The sequence below is a fragment of the Benincasa hispida genome, chromosome 10 (genome assembly GCF_009727055.1).
Source record: "Benincasa hispida cultivar B227 chromosome 10, ASM972705v1, whole genome shotgun sequence".
In the NCBI taxonomy this organism is placed as follows: domain Eukaryota; kingdom Viridiplantae; phylum Streptophyta; class Magnoliopsida; order Cucurbitales; family Cucurbitaceae; genus Benincasa; species Benincasa hispida.
The window spans coordinates 57836125-57854643 of NC_052358.1; the positions used below are offsets into that span (position 1 = coordinate 57836125).

The following is an 18519-nucleotide window of genomic DNA, read 5'->3' on the forward strand; positions in this document are numbered from 1 at the left end:
GTGCGTGCAAGAAGATACAAAAGGGTCAAGTAGAGGATAAGGGGGTTGTGTGAAAATTGAAGTTTGATGCAAGTGATATGTGTCGATCTAAGTTAGATGTACACGAACAAGAATATGATGTGTATGATGTGACTTGCTTATCTTTGTTTATGCGTTACACTTCTATTCGGCACTTCTCAATGCGAATGTCATACAATACCTATCTCTAGGATGTATGCATCAATCACAGGATGCAATAAAACACCAGTGCATCTATCTCTAGATGTACTAAGCGTTTCTAACTTGATGCTGACTTAATTATTCTCTCGAATAATTTAAGCTAAAGCTTCTTTTACCAATTGATTTAGTTGGTTTAAGCGTTTCGAGATGGAATTTTGCATGAAGTTATAGATGCATCCAACATAAAACAAGAAATAAATAGTGGCAAAGTATGATAGATCAAATATGTGAATTTATAAAGGAACTGATTGTCTTTACAAAACCAACACTTAATCAACTGAGAAGATGAAAATAGTAAGTAGGATGAAATGAAAGGAGTCAAGCCGCAGAGTACAATCTATTGTCCTCTTCGGCTCAATTTTAGTTCGTGTACAACCACTTGTGGAAGAATTGGAAGAATGTCTCTCTCGAGCTCAGCTTTCTCCGCTCCTTGATCGGCGATGGTGGTGGTTCTCTTCCTTCTTGTTCTTCTCGTCATCACAGCACAGCTCTACGGTCTCAAAATTTCAGAATTATGCAATGAGTTAAAAGATCCGTTCATCTGGTGGGATTTTTTCTATTTATAGGCGTCGGTCTTCTTCAACTTGATGATGGGCAACATTAAATTCCATACCCTGGTCAGCCGCCTAATACTCAGATACTTTTCAAATGCCGCTCGCTGCAGATACCCATGCTTACAAGTGGTGATTTGACACAAACAGCCCTAATCAATGAATCTTCCCTGCGTTGAATCCCTTCGACGCATGCCCCATGCGTTAGACTTTGCCTGCGACACTTAGAATATTTGTTGAGATCCTGCAATATCATGCGTTAGTGCCACAGTATTTTAGCAATAAACATTCATTTGCATAAGTTTGATAGTGTTCGAGTAATTCCATGCGTTTTCTCTAAAAATGATGAGATTTTATCATTAAAGACCCTAATTGTTCCAAATTTTGAGCCATAATAACTTGTATTTCTACAAGTTATCAGACACCGTGACATATATCAGGGAATACATTGTGGGAGACAAAAAGAACATCCTGAGAAGGGATTCTGCTTGAAAACCCTATCATTCTTCCATAGAAACTCCTTGGTGAGAGCTTAGGATTCTAGGGAAAGAAGAAGATAAACTGTAAAAAAAGTCAGAGGAAGCAAGACATTGCAAACCACGACTTGACTCTCTGACCCTTTCTCTTTGATTGTGTATTTGTATTGAATTTCTTGTATTGACAAATTTAGAATTGTAGTATGAATACATGTTTATTATACATATTGTCTATATTTTTCACCAATATCATGCATAGCTAAATCACTTCATGGGTTGAGAAGATTATAGCTAACACGACTAAATAACTGGAGGAATCATGCGATCAACTTGTTTTATGCATGCTTATATTTGTTGCTTGAATCAATTGAGAAATTATTCTAAGTAAAGCTAATCTAAGTTTGAGAGAATTTAGATTAAAACCTCATAAAATGAGAGAAAATGTTCCTTAGAAATAAGTACATTCTCTACATATTACACCTATCCCATGCATCTTAGAGATAAGATAATGTGGCAAAGAACACTGAGAAGTGTTGGTCGCAACATTGAATGTATAGCTTGATCGTATATTTCATCTAGTTGTTTAGAAAATGTTAGTAAAAATTCTTCTCAACCCTCCTATCGCATAATTGTTATCCAACTTGCATTGCTTCCTTTTAGACACAATCCCCATCACATATCTAGGTATCAGTTTGCTTATTCAATCGCTCTTTTGAACATTTTAAACTCACGATAAGATCATTTTTTAGTTTCATCGCATACTTACAAGAAATCCCTGCATTCGACCCTGGACTCACCAGGAATTTTGGTCAAATTTGCACTTGGGATTGACTAAAGAAAACTAAGCATTAAATCTTATAAACAAAATTATTTCATCACATGTACAGGATGCATCACGTGCCTTCGTTTGAAATTCGGAGCTTAGGTTACGACTCTACCCTATTTTCCAGTATAATGTGAGGCTACTGTCTTGTAGCGTTGTGCAATGCATGGTTGAGCATTACAATGCATCATCTAGGGGCATTTTCATCCTTTTATATCCTTTTGAAGCTCGGTTGTTCAAATTAGCTCCCAATTGCTCCAAATTAACCCTGAACATCTCATAGCGATTGATTCTACCTCCAAAATGCTCGATACCTAATTATTAAATAAACACATTAAACATAGTAACGACCTAGAATTAAGAAGACGAAAATAGCACTTGGTGTTATCAAGTCTTAATTTGAATGGTTGTTTGGGATGTTTTTAGTGAAATTTAAGGCTTCAAATTTAAAGGTTAATAAGTTTTAAGGTCCCTTTTGAGCTTTATAGAAGTTATTTGAAGCGATGGCCAAATTTGATAAAATAAATTCTAAAAGAATACTAAAAAAATAGGAGAAAAAAGGGTAGCCTGTTGTCGCCAACCTACCGCTCAGCTGTCTAGCACCGCCCAGCCCCGCGTGCGTCTGCCCTATATCACCCACCATCCACGTGTATGTCTCGTGCAACACGGCCACAATTGCACGCACACATCCACACGCGCACATTCGCATTCCCAGCCCCGCACGTGCCTCTTACCATGTCCAACGTGCCCCAACACGCCTTTTTCACATGCCCACGCCTGTTTCTGCACATCCACATGCCCAGTCGAGCACCAATGGTGATTTTTGACACTCATTGACATGTTTTAGGCCATTTTGGGTGTTGGTGAGTATTTTTGAAGCCTAATTAGGATTATATATATATATATATATATATACTTAGCCCTAAAATAAATAATTTCGGATTCTAAAGTAACTTTCGAGTTGTTTTGGGTATTTTAGGTAAAATGTGCTTAAAGTGTGTGAAGGTTTAGGGCTTAAGTTGAGTTTAATTGATGTTATGGAATGACTATTTTGAACTCTTGTAAGTGTCTAGTAATCCTCGGATCTTGTTTCAATTCAAATTGAGATTGGAAAGGTCTATAAGCCAAGAAATTCGTTCCCGTGACTATGAATGGTTTTACTTTGACTATTTGGTATGAAAGTATATAATTATGATAGTATGTTATGATTTTTTAAATGCATTGGCATGATATGTTTTGCTTGGCCATTATAACAGAAATGCTTTGAATAATGATTTCTGAGTTATCATTGGTGTTTGAAAATGTGGTTTAGAATCTGATTTTATGTTATCATGATTCGTATGGTTTTATAAGTAAACCTATGATGGTGGACTTGATGAGAAATAGAAATTTGACATGAGATATGCTTGTAAATGATGTTTGAATGGCTTGTGAAAGTGGTTTTAAACTACCAAATCTTGTACCCTAAAGATGATTTTCTCATGCTACTTGAATGTGTTTTAGTAGCGCCACCCAGACGATCAAAGGGCTACCGAGGTTGAATGTGGCTAGGCTATATTGGAAAGTTCAGATGAACCTGGGCCTATGGTGTGTATTTATATTTAGACTTGAGGCAACTTTACATGCACGTATGACGTTGTTATAATTTACCACCGCGAGGGGTATTCGATGTGTGGTATGTCTAGTGCAACCATGCATCTTTTTCCAGAGTAACTGGCCATCATAAACGAGTATTTGAGTATAGAGTTGGTGTGATTTTCTAATAGCTCAAGGATGCTTTATAATGTACTTTATATGGAATATGATCATGCCATTATTTGAATAACATGTATTTGAGATATTACTAAATCTTATATACTTTGTCAATGATTTTCTGAATGATTTTGATAAACTTCATTGATGTTTTAGAAAGAAAAAGCTTGTGCTCATATTAAATTACCACTCTCTGGGCTTTAGCTCATGCTTCAATGTTTTATGTCCCCTAACCCAAGTAGCAATCAAGTTTCAGGAACAAGCTGAGTTGTCAACTGCCACACAATGATAGTTTCTCGTTGCATCGTAGGTTTACATATTTTGGAGTCTTGGTTTTGATAGACTGCATACTATTACCAACTATACATGAGTTTTGGGAACATGGGACATGAAGTAGTGGTTTGGTTGTGAAGTTGTGAAAATGTTGCTGATGAACATACTCTATTGATAGTTTGTATGTATAGATATACTTTTAAATAATGTGTTTAGACTGAATTTTAGTAAAACAGAAAATGGAGAAAGTTATGAAATGTGGTTATGAATGTAATTAATCAATATGTTGAATGACCATCGAGAAATTGCTCAGGTTTAAATATAGGTTGAGTTGGAAAGACAGATGTTAAGTTTCACCAAGGGGAGGTGACGTTTAGCATCTTCCCATCATTTTCTAGGTTAAGAGGGTAATCTGAAACAGAGCGTCAAAATTGTGCATAATAACTTTTCAACCATTTAAAGCACATTCACTATCATAAAAATTTTGGACTATTTTAGAAATTGAATATATATATATATATATATATATAAATATATTTTAAAAATTACTCTTGTAAAGAATATTTCAGTTTGATATAGTGAAAGAAAGTGAAACTTTGGTGAATATTTGAAAGATAAAAATGAATTTAATTGTGTATATTAAATTCATTGTTTATAAACTTTCAAATTTGATTGAAACTTCAAATTAAGATGATGTTTCATGTACAAATTTCACGCGTATGAAAGTTAAATTTGTAGTTTCTTCAATTTGAATGAGTTATGTTTGATTTTGATCATGTAACAACTCAATTGAGTTAAGTTTGACAAATGTTTCAATTTTGTATTTATTTAATTTTATTTTGTATTTTGGAGAGTTACTAAGTTGCTAGCCTATAAATAACAATTTGTTTCTTCATTTGTGACATCACATTTCAAATTGAAAAGTTCTCTCATTTCTTTCTTTCTTTCTTTTAATCTTGTATTGAGTTGAGAGCAAGTATCCAAGAGTTCTGCTAGATCTGAGTAGTTTAAGGTTGAAGTTCTACCGAAATTAGTTGTTATATCCTGCTGAGATGATCGTTCTAATCTTCTTGCAATCCTTGCAAAGCGAATAATTGCCTTTAGAACAACGCTTATCAGAAGCGTACCTCGACTTCGTTTTGAGTCTCCAAAAGTTTTAAGGTTCTTTCAAGTCTTTGATTATTTCCATATCTAAGCCTTGTTACATCTCTTACTTATGTTTGTGTTTGAAGAATTAATGACGGGTAGAAATGCACGTCATTATAGGCCTTTTTATTTAGAATTATGAGGGCTGTTAAGTAGAAAATGCGACGATTATACTTAGAATTCATGAGAAAACGAGCTTGCGTAGATCAACATTAAGAATCTAGGCTAACCCAGTTTTATGTATTATTATGCATTCAATTGTCAAGCTTTGTAGCTAATGCAGGAAGTGGTCGCATATGCGGAAGCCAGGCTATCACAAAGATGACCACATGTGGGGAATCTCTCCATTGCAAAGGCAAACGGTACGTTCGACACATGGATGTTGCAGCCATCAACTGCCTGCATCCATTGCATAAAAGTTGCGGCTGTCAAGCGAATGTGGTCATCCAGAGAGATTACGGCTACAGAATAATAACCATAATAGAGGGATGACCGCAAGGGTGGTGGAATGCATTGATACTCCAAAAACCAAGCATGAACGCATACCTTGAGAGTATCAAAAGATGATGTTGACATTTCACCTACCACGCCATTAGCAGTAGAGATTCAGAAAAGGACCACCGCGCCGCGAGTGTCAGATTTAGAGCAGGTCCATAAATGCTGTCGACGATCAAGCTCTATAAATAGAAGCCATAGAGCAGAATTTCAAATCATCCAAGTTTCTACCTTCGGGTGGATCCTTGTGATCCAGACCAAAGCATGAGAAGATAGTCTTGAGAGTTCTTCATCCCTTTAATCATTCCGAGTGACGATTGGAGCCTTCGCCAGAGTTAGAGCCCGAGAGAGTCTACTCCACCGCCCATCCATGGCACCACCGGCAACCTTGACACACATCTGCTGGAAGCTGGAGTTAGAGCCCGAGAAAGTCTAATCCACCGCCCATCCGTGGCACCACCGGTAGCCTTGACACATATCTGCTGGAAGCAAGACATTTCTTCAAGCTGGCCCTCCATTTCTCTTATTTCCTTGTATTGTATTACATTATGCTTTAAGAGATTAATACATTTTTGTGATCAATGCATTTCTATATTTTAACTTGATTCCATCTTCATCTTCATTTACTTCACATCCTTTACTTTCATTGCATCACTGAGCAAGATTGCTAGAGTATTGCATACTTAATCATGCAGCATAGGGATATGAAGCATGTAGCAAACCACCAGGAGGTGTGCGTTGCGCGAGTGTTGTGAGAAAACCTTATTTTCTTAGTGTGAAGCTGTAGCAACGCTTGTCTATTAGCGGACGCAATGCTTGTTTATGAGTAGAATCAGCAACAACTAACTGCCCGGGAGGGTAAGTGGTTGGTCGCATTAAGCAATGTAAGCAAGTGTTCACTAGAGATGGGAATAATCTTACGTCAGCCAAGTTTATGCGATTACCTTGTCTTATGAGTGTATCATTCATTATTTGGGCATACTTGGGAGAGTAGTCTAAAAACCAAATCTAAGACTCGAGAGAGTGGATTGGATTGCATAAGCAAGAATGGGGAACTTAGAAATAAGCTCTGTTTGCTACTACACAGCGTATGCACCCATTAAGTAGGATACGGTTATATGCGGTCATCTTGCTTATGTGTGAGAGCACGTGAGTGGGAATGTAGAGGCTTAGAAATAGGCTTCTCGACACTATCGCATATACATCGCATACGTCTACGTCAAGTGTGTATAGCTTGATCGCATAGCTTGCGTTGGTTGGGGTTACCCTTGCGGTCAAGCTTAGTTTGTAGTGAAGACATCATCACCTTTTCATCTATTTTTCCATGCATTTTACTATACATTAACAGTTGTCGTGTCTCTACCTCTCAGTCATACTTTCACCGCTTAATCTATTAGTTAGGAGTAGGAGTAGTGCATAGCTCATAACCCCCAATATTCTTTTATTCTTCGCTGCAAACACATTATCGCATAGCATTTAGCTACAAGTCCCTGAGTTTGACCTCGGATCACCCGAGAAACTTGCGATCTCGTTATACTTGGCGAGAGCGCAAGAAAACTTGTGATAGGAATGCATGATCATTGCATAAGAGATTAATGCATACTTTCCATTTCAATGCATGACCACCGATGCATGAGAACAAACACATAGCCTAAGATATGCATTACACATATGTGTTCACCAAAATTTTTCATCATCAAGAATATGAAAAATTGCAATTGATTGCAATTTAAGAATAGTGTTTTTCAACCATGTCTTCTACTTTTGAGACTTTGCAAATATATCCATTTCAATTTCTCTCCCTCTCTCTAAAATCCTCATGCAGAGACCCGTCTCTCTCTCACTGTCACATTCCAATATTGTCACTCTCTCTCGAAAGTTGATCATTGTCTACCTTTGCTGTACTGTTGCTTATTCATCGATCATAAAAAACGTTGCTGTCGATCACCGGTTGTCGTTGCTAGTAAGCTTTCTCTGTGAGTTTCTCTTTCTCTCATCTCTCTCTCTCTCTCCTCTCCTATCTGTGCGGCAACCCTCTCTTTTTCAACTTAATGTGATACATAAAGAAACCCTAATTAAATGAAGACCCATTAATTTACAAAATTGACACAAGCCTTTATTTACTTAAATGCCCTTAAATTCAAAGCACATAAACAACTAATCATTTTCAACCTATATCAATAGTGTATCAAGTGTATCAAGTATCTATTAGTAGTGTAGTATCAAGTTTATATCAGCAATGTATCAAATATATATTAGTTGTGTATCAAGTGTATCGAGAGTATCAAGTGTATCAAGAGTGTATCATTAGTAGGAAAGTAAAATGTAGGCTAAACTTATTTTTTGCCCTTTACAAAAGTAATAAGTCTAGATTACGGACCTAATTTTTTAAACTTATTTTGTCAAATATGCAAAAGGCCCTTTGAATACTATAAATTGAGTGTACTATTCCTAAATGATGTGTAATATTCCGTTTATATATATCATTTCCCCCAACAATTTCATCATCCACATCATGTCTTCAAACTGTGGTCAACTTTCCCTCTTATTCTCGAAGGCATTTTCGGTCTTCTTCCCTTCTAGTTGTTGAAGCTACCTTTAACCAAAATCGAAGAAGTCTTCCGTTCTTCGGTTCACTATGATTTTCATAACCGAGCGGGTTCAATTCGGTTAACGGTTTTGACGAAAACCGAGCTATAAACACTCCAAAAGATAAACAATTGAACTAAAGCAGCTGAACTAAACTGAGTTGATTGAATCGGTTTGGCCGAACCGCAGCTGAATCGATTTAACCCAAATGATCAGAATCCCTTATTTCACGGTAAATCCCAACGGCAGTCGACTATGGCTGCACTGGACGGATAGCGGAGGATCTGAGGTCTATCTGAGTATCGGTACAATACGAGCGGCGGTTAAAGATCTGGGCTCACGAGCGGCGGAGCTGTAGCAGATGTCAGTTGTTCACGACGGAGAAAAAAAGGTTAAGAAAAATATATTTTCTTCTAGGGTTCTGATACCATGTCAATTCTGGTATTTTATTGATTCATTTAGATATCTTACAATGAGGAATACCTAGAATATATATATATATATATAGACATAACAAAGGAACAGAAAAGCCTCTCTTTGATCGATTTGGCGTATTTTCTGTACAGAAAGGCTACATTGGATATGTCTTTCTGGTTCACCAAGCTGTAATTAAACTGGTTTCCTGTTAAACAAAGTTCCATTAGTAGCAAGTAATCGTTATTGGAAGGCTTATGTTTATGTAAAAGCCTTATTTTGTTGTCCATTCTATGCATTGTTCTAATAGTTTTTCTTTCCTTCTGAGTAACTATGTGGTTACCTCAGCCATCGGTAAAAGGATTTATCAAAATATTTCCTCTAAATGCCTGCATTCCTTCCACCAATACAAACAAGAGAAACCCATCAAACAATTCAATAGAAAGTCAAGGAAGGGAACTAAGGTAGTTAAGAAGGAAGAAGTAGATTTAAGGCGTTATACTAGAGATACAGTGAGGAACATATACAATATTCTGAGACAATGCTCATGGGGTTCTGCTCAAGAACACCTAGAGATGCTCCCTATAAGATGGGATTCTTATCTCATCAACCAGGTTCTGAAAACACATCCACCATTGGAGAAGACATGGTTATTCTTCAATTGGGCCTCTAGGCTGCAAATGTTCAAGCATGATCAGTATACCTACACGACAATGTTGGATATTTTTGGAGAAGCTGGGAGAATTTCATCCATGAATTATGTATTTCAACAAATGAAGGAGAAGAGGATAAAGATAGATGCAGTTACATATACTTCATTAATGCACTGGCGTTCAAATTCGGGAGATGTCGAGGGAGCTATAAAGGTTTGGAAGGAAATGAAAGCTAATGGCTGCTATCCAACTGTAGTTTCTTATACTGCTTATATAAAGATTTTGTTGGACAGTGACCAAATTAAGGAGGCTACTGATACTTATAAGGAGATGCTACAATCTGGGCTACCTCCAAATTGCTGTACTTACACCATCTTAATGGAATATCTTATTGGAGAGGGTAGGTTTCTCTACTCTTGCTTGTTATTGAGCTTCAAATTTTCCTGCTCATCAAATTTCTATTTGTTGCCATTTTCTATTTTGTAAGGTTAACAGTTGTTTCTCCACTGTACTTTCAGGTAAATGCAAAGAAGCCCTTGATATTTTTTGCAAAATGCAAGATGCTGGAGTATATCCTGATAAAGCGGCTTGCAATATATTGATTCAGAAATGCTGTAAATCAGGAGAGACACTTGTAATGACACAAATCCTTGAGTACATGAAAGACAAACGCCTTGTGCTTCGATACCCTGTGTTTGTTGAAGCACATGAAACTTTAAAAAGTTGTTCTGTAAGTTATACCCTTCTCAGGCAAGTTAATCCTCATATAGAAATTGAATCAGTCAGTAAGGGTGAGGTTGTGAATGTTAGTACAAGATCTAATATTGTTCCTCCCAATGTAGATCATGAGCTTTTGGCAATTCTGTTGAAAGAAAATAAACTTACTGCTATTGACTACATGCTCACTGGGATTGTAGACAGGAACATACAGTTGGATTCTTCAATTATTTTATCCATCTTTGAGGTGAATTGCAAAAGTAATCGACCCAATGGTGCTCTGCTGGCTTTCAATTACTGTTTAAAAGATGGTGTTAACATTGAGAGAAAGTTGTATCTTGACTTGATCGGGATTCTGATACGATCGAGTATATACCCAAAGTTGTTGGAAATTGTTCAGAAAATGTATACGCAGGGGCATTGCCTGGGACTCTATCATGCCACACTTATACTTTATAGGCTTGGCAAAGCTGGAAAACCTCAATATGCAAGGAAAGTTTTTAATGTGTTGCCTGAAGAATTGAAGTGCACTGCAACTTACACTGCTCTGGTTGATGCTTATTTCTCTGCTGGAAGTTCTGGTAAAGGGCTTAAAATTTACGAAACAATGCGAAAGAAAGGATTTGCACCATCTTTAGGCACATATAATGTGCTGTTAGCTGGTCTTGCGAAGTGCGGTAGGATTGATGAATTACATATCTATAGAAAGGAGAGGAAGAGTTTTGAGATTAGTCATCATTCTCATCTCTATACAATATTGGAGGAAGAAAGGATTTGTGATCTTCTTTATGGAGAATTGGTATGTTGAGGAGAATTAGGGGAAGAAAGGGTTTGTGAACTATGCACTCACGACGCAGAATGGACTGGCGAGGCTATAAAATTCAATGTTTTCAATCTCAGCATCTCCAACAGGGCGTGACACAGTTTTATTATTGTCTTGTCACACTTGAGTCATGTCAGGAAGCAACGTGCTATGCTTCTGTATGCTGTCGTGACTTGGTCATCAGTTGATGTTGACAAAGTTATTCATAAGTTGATGCACCAGATCCGACGAGGTTCTGTTACAGCTAGCTTTGGACATTCGTAAATTGATCACTGCCTTCTGTTGGAATGTCAGCATGGTGTGATACCCAGATGAGGAGTCTTCAGAATTGGAAACTTGGGGCTTCTCCAACTGCTAGTCGTGATGAGGACGCTCTGAAGGATGCAATTTCTGTACCAGGCCAGATGAACGCTCAACTGTCCTGTCCCATCCTATGCGGAACTATTTACTGTCTCATCTTCGCTACGAGCATATGACAGCCTAACTGAGTGAGGCACCATGTTGAGGTAGAAGCAGCCAGGGTGCCACAACACGTCCTGGCATTGGCATTCCCACACATTCCTGCACCATCACTTTTGCCCTTCCCCTCGATAGTCGACTTACACCCTATTTTGATGGCGATGGCAATGATGATTCAAAAAGTCTTCCTCTGGCAAAACCTTTCCCTGTTCTTTTATTTATTCTGTCTAGTCTGTATTAATTTCCTGTTTATGGGTGTATGTTTTTGGCCTCTATTTTGTTGGTGACGATTTGGATTGCCTTTATATATTGGATGGTATTCTATTTTATTTTTTAAAAAATTATTTATTTATCTATTTATTTGTGGTAACTAAGACAACTCTTGATTTTAGTATGTTACCGAGTACTGAAAAGGATTACTTTACATTATCTTGAAAACTTATGAACTCATTCTTTGACCCATGAGTGGTTGAAGTTTTCTTATTATTATTGTTTTCATTCCCTGCACTAATCAGACGACGAAGTTTAGTCTATTTTAGTTTTGAAGGCCTAGAAATTGATTATATGATCCGAGGCTTGTCTTGTTTCCAAAATGCTTTAGGAACTAGTTTGATGCTTGAAAAAATGATAGTTAGTAATGCAACACTTAGCAGAAGTTTCATGTTTATTTGTTAATTTTATGTTTCTGATAAAAGAGCACCATGAATGAAAAATTATAAAGACTAAATTATTACTTAATAAAATCTCTTCAAAATTAAGTATATTTTAACTTTATTATGTCATGATTCAAACTAAATTGCACCGAAGATGAGGTCACGGAGTAATCTAGAATCCAAGATGAGCAAAAGAAGGCTGCAAAATCGACAAAATTGCGTTAGTATCATGTCTAAAGGTGTGTCCCATTTGTGCCAACAAAGGTGTTGAAGATTAAAAGTAAGGTGAATATCAATTTCCTCGGATAAAAATGGTTGAGGGGTAATATCTCACTCTTGGATTAACAAGAACATCAGTTGTTCTATGTAGTTTTGAAGAGTGAGTTAAATTTGGAGGTTATTTATGTGATTGAGGTTTGATTTGGAGCTATAATGTGATTTTGAGCCTATCTATGTGATTATATTGTGATGTTAAATTTATCGTGAGTTCATAGTTTCATTTGATACTTATTCGTATGTTTAAAATGTGATTGTGATTGTTTCAAATGTAAAGGTAGTGAAAGTATACTAAGAGAGATGGTGAACATTAAGAAGATATATATACTCTTATAAATATTGCTATTATTTTTGACATTGCATTTTAAAATGAATGTTTTTTTTTTTTATTTGGTCTTGCACAAAGCCATTGAAGTGAGAGAACCATTATGGAAGTTATTTATTTATGTGTTCTTTTTGTTGGGATGGTCTTGTACAAATCCATTGAAGCATGACTTGGATTTAGTTTCTTTGTAAATAACTTAAATAAAGTTCAGTTATTAATTTTCTTGTATATAGTTTCTCTATGTAAACGTGATCGACTTTATTGTTGTATATGAAATATCATATTTATGTTTGTACATTTTTTTGGTCAAAATTGGCCAAAATATGGTGTAATAACATGTATGAAACAAATAATTATCCATCATTATAAGTATTTCTTTGATGTTTTACAAATGTCATGAAGTATAATTATTTAATAGTAGAATATAGTCATCAACCAAATTTTGATGACTATAAATAAGTGTTAATATATATAATTCAATGATGTCCAAAATGTGTGATGCTCAATAATACCTATGGCATCGAAGGATTTGGTCTCCATAAAATAAACCTATATATAGGGATCTTAGGTTGCAAACACAATTATGTTATAACGGATGGAAAAAAAAAACTTTTAAGCTTTCTTCTTCGAACAAGACACCAACTCATCTCTAATAACGTTGTGAATGCTTAGTTTATATCCCTTGTATATGATGTATAGAACCATGACTTGTTGCTAAGAGAAATTGTATAATGTGGGGTGGGAATCAAAATCTAACCACATGACGAGCTCACCTTTCAAATCACTTATAGCAATTTTTTTATCTTAACATGGAGTTATGATACCAACTATGTTATCTATCTTGATATAAATCAAGCTAGTTCTTAGTTATATAGTGTTTAAATCTGCTGTAATGCAGGAAATTGAGCTTTAGAGGTCGATAAGATGGTTTAGGTCTAATTTAAATAAAAAATAAATATAGCATTATTTAAAGGTAATTTGGAGCAATCTAGCTCAAAAGGGTGAAAAATTATGAAAATGTTATGAGGAGTAGCATTGCAGTGCCAGGTGTTGTGTTATTTCACTTTTTTTTTTTTTTTTTTTTAGTGAAGCCCAATAAAGGTTCATTTGTGCATTAGGTTATTTTGAAATAACCATTAGCAGCCGGCTAAAAAATTTATACATGCAGACCAAGGAGTGATTTTGACGGCGGTGAAGAAAAATTAAGAGAAAATCCTTCCGAACTGCAATGTTTTTCAGCCATTTGTGGCAAACATTTAGAACTTCCTTATCGAACTCAATGGAGTACTAAGTATGAACTTAGTTATAAGCAGCGTATTGAACGAGGAGATGAGAAAAAAGTCACACGGCTCTTCTTCACAGTCAGATGCCCTCGTCACTGAAATAAGGGGGAGGAGTAAGAGTAAAGGTTCGAAGGATAAAGAAGAAGCAAAAGTAAGAGTAGCCAGTTTATAAATGTTGAGTGTCATTATTGTCATGTGAAAGGGCATATAAAGAACCATTGTCGAAAATTTAAAAGGGACAATAAAAATGATAAAGGCAAGGAAGAGAAGAATGATGATGATAGTGATGCAGACACAATTACTTTAGCCACCAAAGATTTTTACATCTTATTCGATGATGATGTTATAAATCTTGCTACACAATAGAGCAGTTGGGTGATTGACAGTGGTGTCTCAATTTGTGTTACATCAAAGAAAGATTTCTTTGCATCCATTACACCTGGTGATTTCAGCAGTATTAGGATGGGTAATGATGGATCAGCAAAAGTAGTTGGCATCGAAAATGTACATTTAGAGAACAAGAATGGTTCTAAGCTGATTTTGAAGAATGTGAAGCACATTCCTGATATTCGTATGAATTTGATTTCTACAGATAAGCTTGATGATGAAGGTTTTTACAATACCTTCTATGATGGTAAATGGAAGCTTACTAAAAACTCTAGGGTGGTAGTTAAGGGAGAGAAATATTCCTATTATATGGAGGCTAAGATCACTAATTGAATAAAAATACAGTGAACGACAAAGCGAGTGTTGAGTTTTGGCATAAAAAATTGTGTCACATGAGTGAGAAGGGTTTGGAGATTTTAGCCCTGAAAAATCATCTTCTTGATATAAAGAGTGCACCCCTAAAAAGGTGTCTTCATTGTTTGGCAGGAAAGCAAGCTAAAGTTACTTTTAAGTCATCTCTCAACATTCAAGGAAACCAAATGTATTAGACTTGGTACATTTTGATGTGAGTGGTCCTATGTAAATAAAAACACTTGGAGGTGTGTCATATTTTATGATGTTTATTGATGATCATTCAAAGAAAACAGGGGTCTATACTTTGAAGACTAAAGATCAGGTGTTATAGGTCTTTAAACAATTTCATGTCCTTGTTGAGAGAGAAACTGGTAAAAAGTTGAAGTGTATTAGGACAGATAATAGAGGTGAGTATTGTGGACCTTTTGATGAATATTGCATAAATCATGGTATTTGACATCAAAAGACACCTCCTAAAACTCCTTAGTTAAATAGGATAGCTGAGAGAATGAAAAAAACACTAGTTGAGAGAATGAGATGTTTACTTTCAGAGTCACAGTTATCGCAATCATTCTAGGGTGAAGCATTGAATACAGTTGTACATATTTTGAATCTCATGCTATGTGTTACTTTGGGATCAGAAATTCTGAACAAAATATGGTCAAATAAGGATATATCTTATGATTACTTGCGTGTTTTTTTATTGTAAAGCTTTTGTTCATGTTCCTAAAGATGAGAGATCGAAACTTGATGGAAAGATTAGACCACGTGTGTTTCTTAGCTATGGGCAAGATGAGTTTGGTTATAAACTATAGGATCCAGTATAGAAAAAGCTTATTAGAAGTCGAGATGTCGTGTTTGTAGAAGACCAAACAATATTAGACATTGAGAAGACAAAAAAAAAAAAACAAAGTACGAGCACAATGATAATCTGATTGATTTGAGTTCAATTTCTTTAACACAACCTTCTACATAGATAGAAAATGAGGTTTAGAATGATCATTCAAGAGATCTATCAGACATTGACGTCCGTCAACAAGATATTCAGCTAATGAATATTTATTATTGACTTATGGGAAAGAGCCTAAGAGTTATAAAGAGGCCATAGAAGATGAGCACGAAAGAGAGTGGATTGATGCCATGAAAGATGAGATGAAGTCTTTACATGACAACCACACTTTTGAGCTTGTGAAATTGCCTAAAGGAAAAATCGTATTGAAAAATAAGTAGGTTTATAGAGTGAAAAAGAAAGAACATACCTCAAAGCCATCGAGATTGGATGTCAAGGGGTTCAATAAGAAGAAAGGTGTCGACGTTGATGAAATTTTTACTCCAGTTGTCAAGATGTCTTCTATACATGTAGTTTTGGGTTTGACAGCTAGTCTTGACTTAGTGGTTCAGCAAATGGATGTTAAGACTACATTTCTCCATAGGGATTTAGATAAAGAAATCTATATGGAATAACCAGAGGGTTTGAGCAGAAAGCCAAAGAGCATCTATTGTGTAAATTGAAGAAAAATCTTTATGGGTTGAAACAGGCATTGAGGCAATGGTACAAGAAGTTTGAGTAAGTTATGGGGGAGTAAGACTACATAAAGACTACTTCTAATCAATGCGTTTTTTTTTTTTCAAAAAATTTATGATAATGATTTTATTATATTATTGGTCTATGTTGATGACATTTTGATTGTTGGCAAGAATGTTTTGAGAATTGACAGGTTCAAGAAACAATTGAGTAAATCCTTTGTCATAAAGGATTTGGGGCCATCAAAGAAAATTCTTGGAATTCGAATATTTCGAGACATAGCATCCAAGAAGTTATATATGTCATAGGAGGAATACTTGGAGAAGGTGCTTGAGCGTTTCAATATGAGTAAAGTGAAACCAGCCAATTCTTCTTTATCTAGTCACTTCAAACTGAGTAGCAAACAGTGTCCTTCTACAGATAAAGAGAAAAAAGATATGTGCAAGATCTCTTATGCTTTAGTAGTTGGGAGCTTGATGTATGCCATGGTATGTATTAGACCTGATATTACTCATGTTGTTGGTGTTGTTAGCCAGTTTTTTTCCAATCCAGAAAAATAACATTGGGAGGTAGTCAAGTGCATCATGAGATATTTCAAAGGTACTTCTAGTTTGAAACTCACATTTGGAGGTGGAAAACCAGTACTTGATGAGTACAATGATTCAAATATGACAATAAATCTAGACAATAGAAAGCCTACTTCTAGTTACTTGATGACATTTACAGGTGGTGCACTGTCTTGGTAGTCAAGGTTGCAGAAGTGTGTTGCACTTTCTACAACTGAAGCAAAGTATATTGCAGAAGCAGAGGCTTGCAAAGAGATATTGTGGATGAAGTGCTTTATACATGAGCTTGGCCTCAAGCAACAAAGATATGTGATATACTATTATAATCATAGTGATATCATCTTGGTAAGAATGCTACATTTCATTCCAGAGCGAAGCATATACATGTGAAGTATCATTTAAGAAAGATGCTTTGAATGATGAGTTGTTTGAGTTAGAGAAGATACATACTTATCATAATAGATCCGATATGTTGATAAAGAATCTACCAAGAGAGAAGCTTGAGTCTTGTCGTTCTACTGCAGGAATGACAAGTTCCTCCACAAATTGAATAGGGGGAGATTTTTTGGGTTATTTCATTTTTTTTAGTGAAGCCCAATAAAGGCCCACTTGGGCATTAGGTTATTTGGAAATAACCATTAGCGGTCGGCTAAAAAGTTTACATATGCAGACTGAGGAGTGATTTTGACGGCACTGAAAGAAAATTAAGAGATAATTCTTCTTTTGACTAATAATGTTTTTCAACCATTTGGGGATTGATACATTGTCCGATCGAGCTGAAATTTTGACAGCATATTCTTGACACAAGAATCTTCAATCTGGACAGTGAAGATTTCGTTTGGAGCTACTTACAATTAGATACAGTGGGTAATTTCTTGCCAAAACCAAGTGAAACCCTTCTAATTGTTTTTTCTTTACTGTTGCCATTTGTTACCGAGACTATTAATATTGAGATATTTATTGTGTATGCCTCTAGTTGTAACTAAGGAGAACTTGTTTGTACCCATTATCGATTATAGTGGAGATTTTAACTTCAATCCATGGTTTTTCTACATAAAAATTTCTTGTGTCCTTAGTTGATTATTATTGTCTTTGCTAGTTGATTAGTATTCTATTAAATTCACATAAGAATGGGATAATTGATCCGAAAAATATAGTGTTTAACCGAACACTAGGCAGTGTCGAGGCACAACGCTGCAAGGTAGAAGTTTAGTGCACTACGCTGCCCTACAAAGTTGTGACACTATGGAGAGGATTTGGAGGACTAATGCTGCTCTATGTTGTGGCGCACTAGGGGTTTTCGGGACAACTTTGCAACACAACCTCAATGTCGTTACACTCTGGCAATTTTCTGTAAAAGCTCTTTCAATTCTAGGGTTGAGAGAGGGGCTCCATCCCAAGCCTTTTAGCCTCTCTTCAATATTTTTCTTGTTTTCTTTCATTTTCTTAACTTGGAAAGGTTGGATCTTTAATTTTAATGTTTCTTTGTTATGACGAGCTTGGTGACAATGTCCCCAATTTAGATGAGTTTTATTCTAGTTTAGGGATTTTGGATGAATCCATAGTAATTTTTTGAGGGATTTTTGAGCATTAATGATATATTTCTCTTCCAAGCATCTTTAATCTTTGTTTTTAATCCCTTAGCATGCATGGATGATGAGGATTGACAATTTGATTGTTAATGCATGATGAATTGCTAGAAATTGATACATAATTCGTAATTGTTAGGCTTTGAATTGGCTAATTAAGGAGCAAGAATT

General features: G+C 35.8%; 1 protein-coding gene across 1 annotated transcript; it reads left to right on the forward strand.

The window, feature by feature from the left end:
* Positions 1 to 8240: 8240 nt before the first annotated feature.
* Positions 8241 to 11744, forward strand: LOC120088642 (pentatricopeptide repeat-containing protein At2g01390). The gene is made up of 2 exons (XM_039046057.1): positions 8241 to 9791; positions 9910 to 11744. The coding sequence occupies exons 1-2, from the start codon at positions 9032 to 9034 to the stop codon at positions 10914 to 10916; spliced, it is 1767 nt and encodes a 588-aa protein (XP_038901985.1). The 5' UTR covers positions 8241 to 9031; the 3' UTR covers positions 10917 to 11744.
* The last annotated feature ends 6775 nt before the right edge of the window (positions 11745 to 18519 follow it).

Coding starts and splice junctions, on each gene's coding strand:
- LOC120088642 (XM_039046057.1), top strand. CDS start 9,032: ATGCATTGTTCTAATAGTTTTTCTTTCCTTCTGAGTAACTATGTGGTT. Junction 9,792..9,909: donor GGAATATCTTATTGGAGAGG/GTAGGTTTCTCT, acceptor CTGTACTTTCAG/GTAAATGCAAAGAAGCCCTT.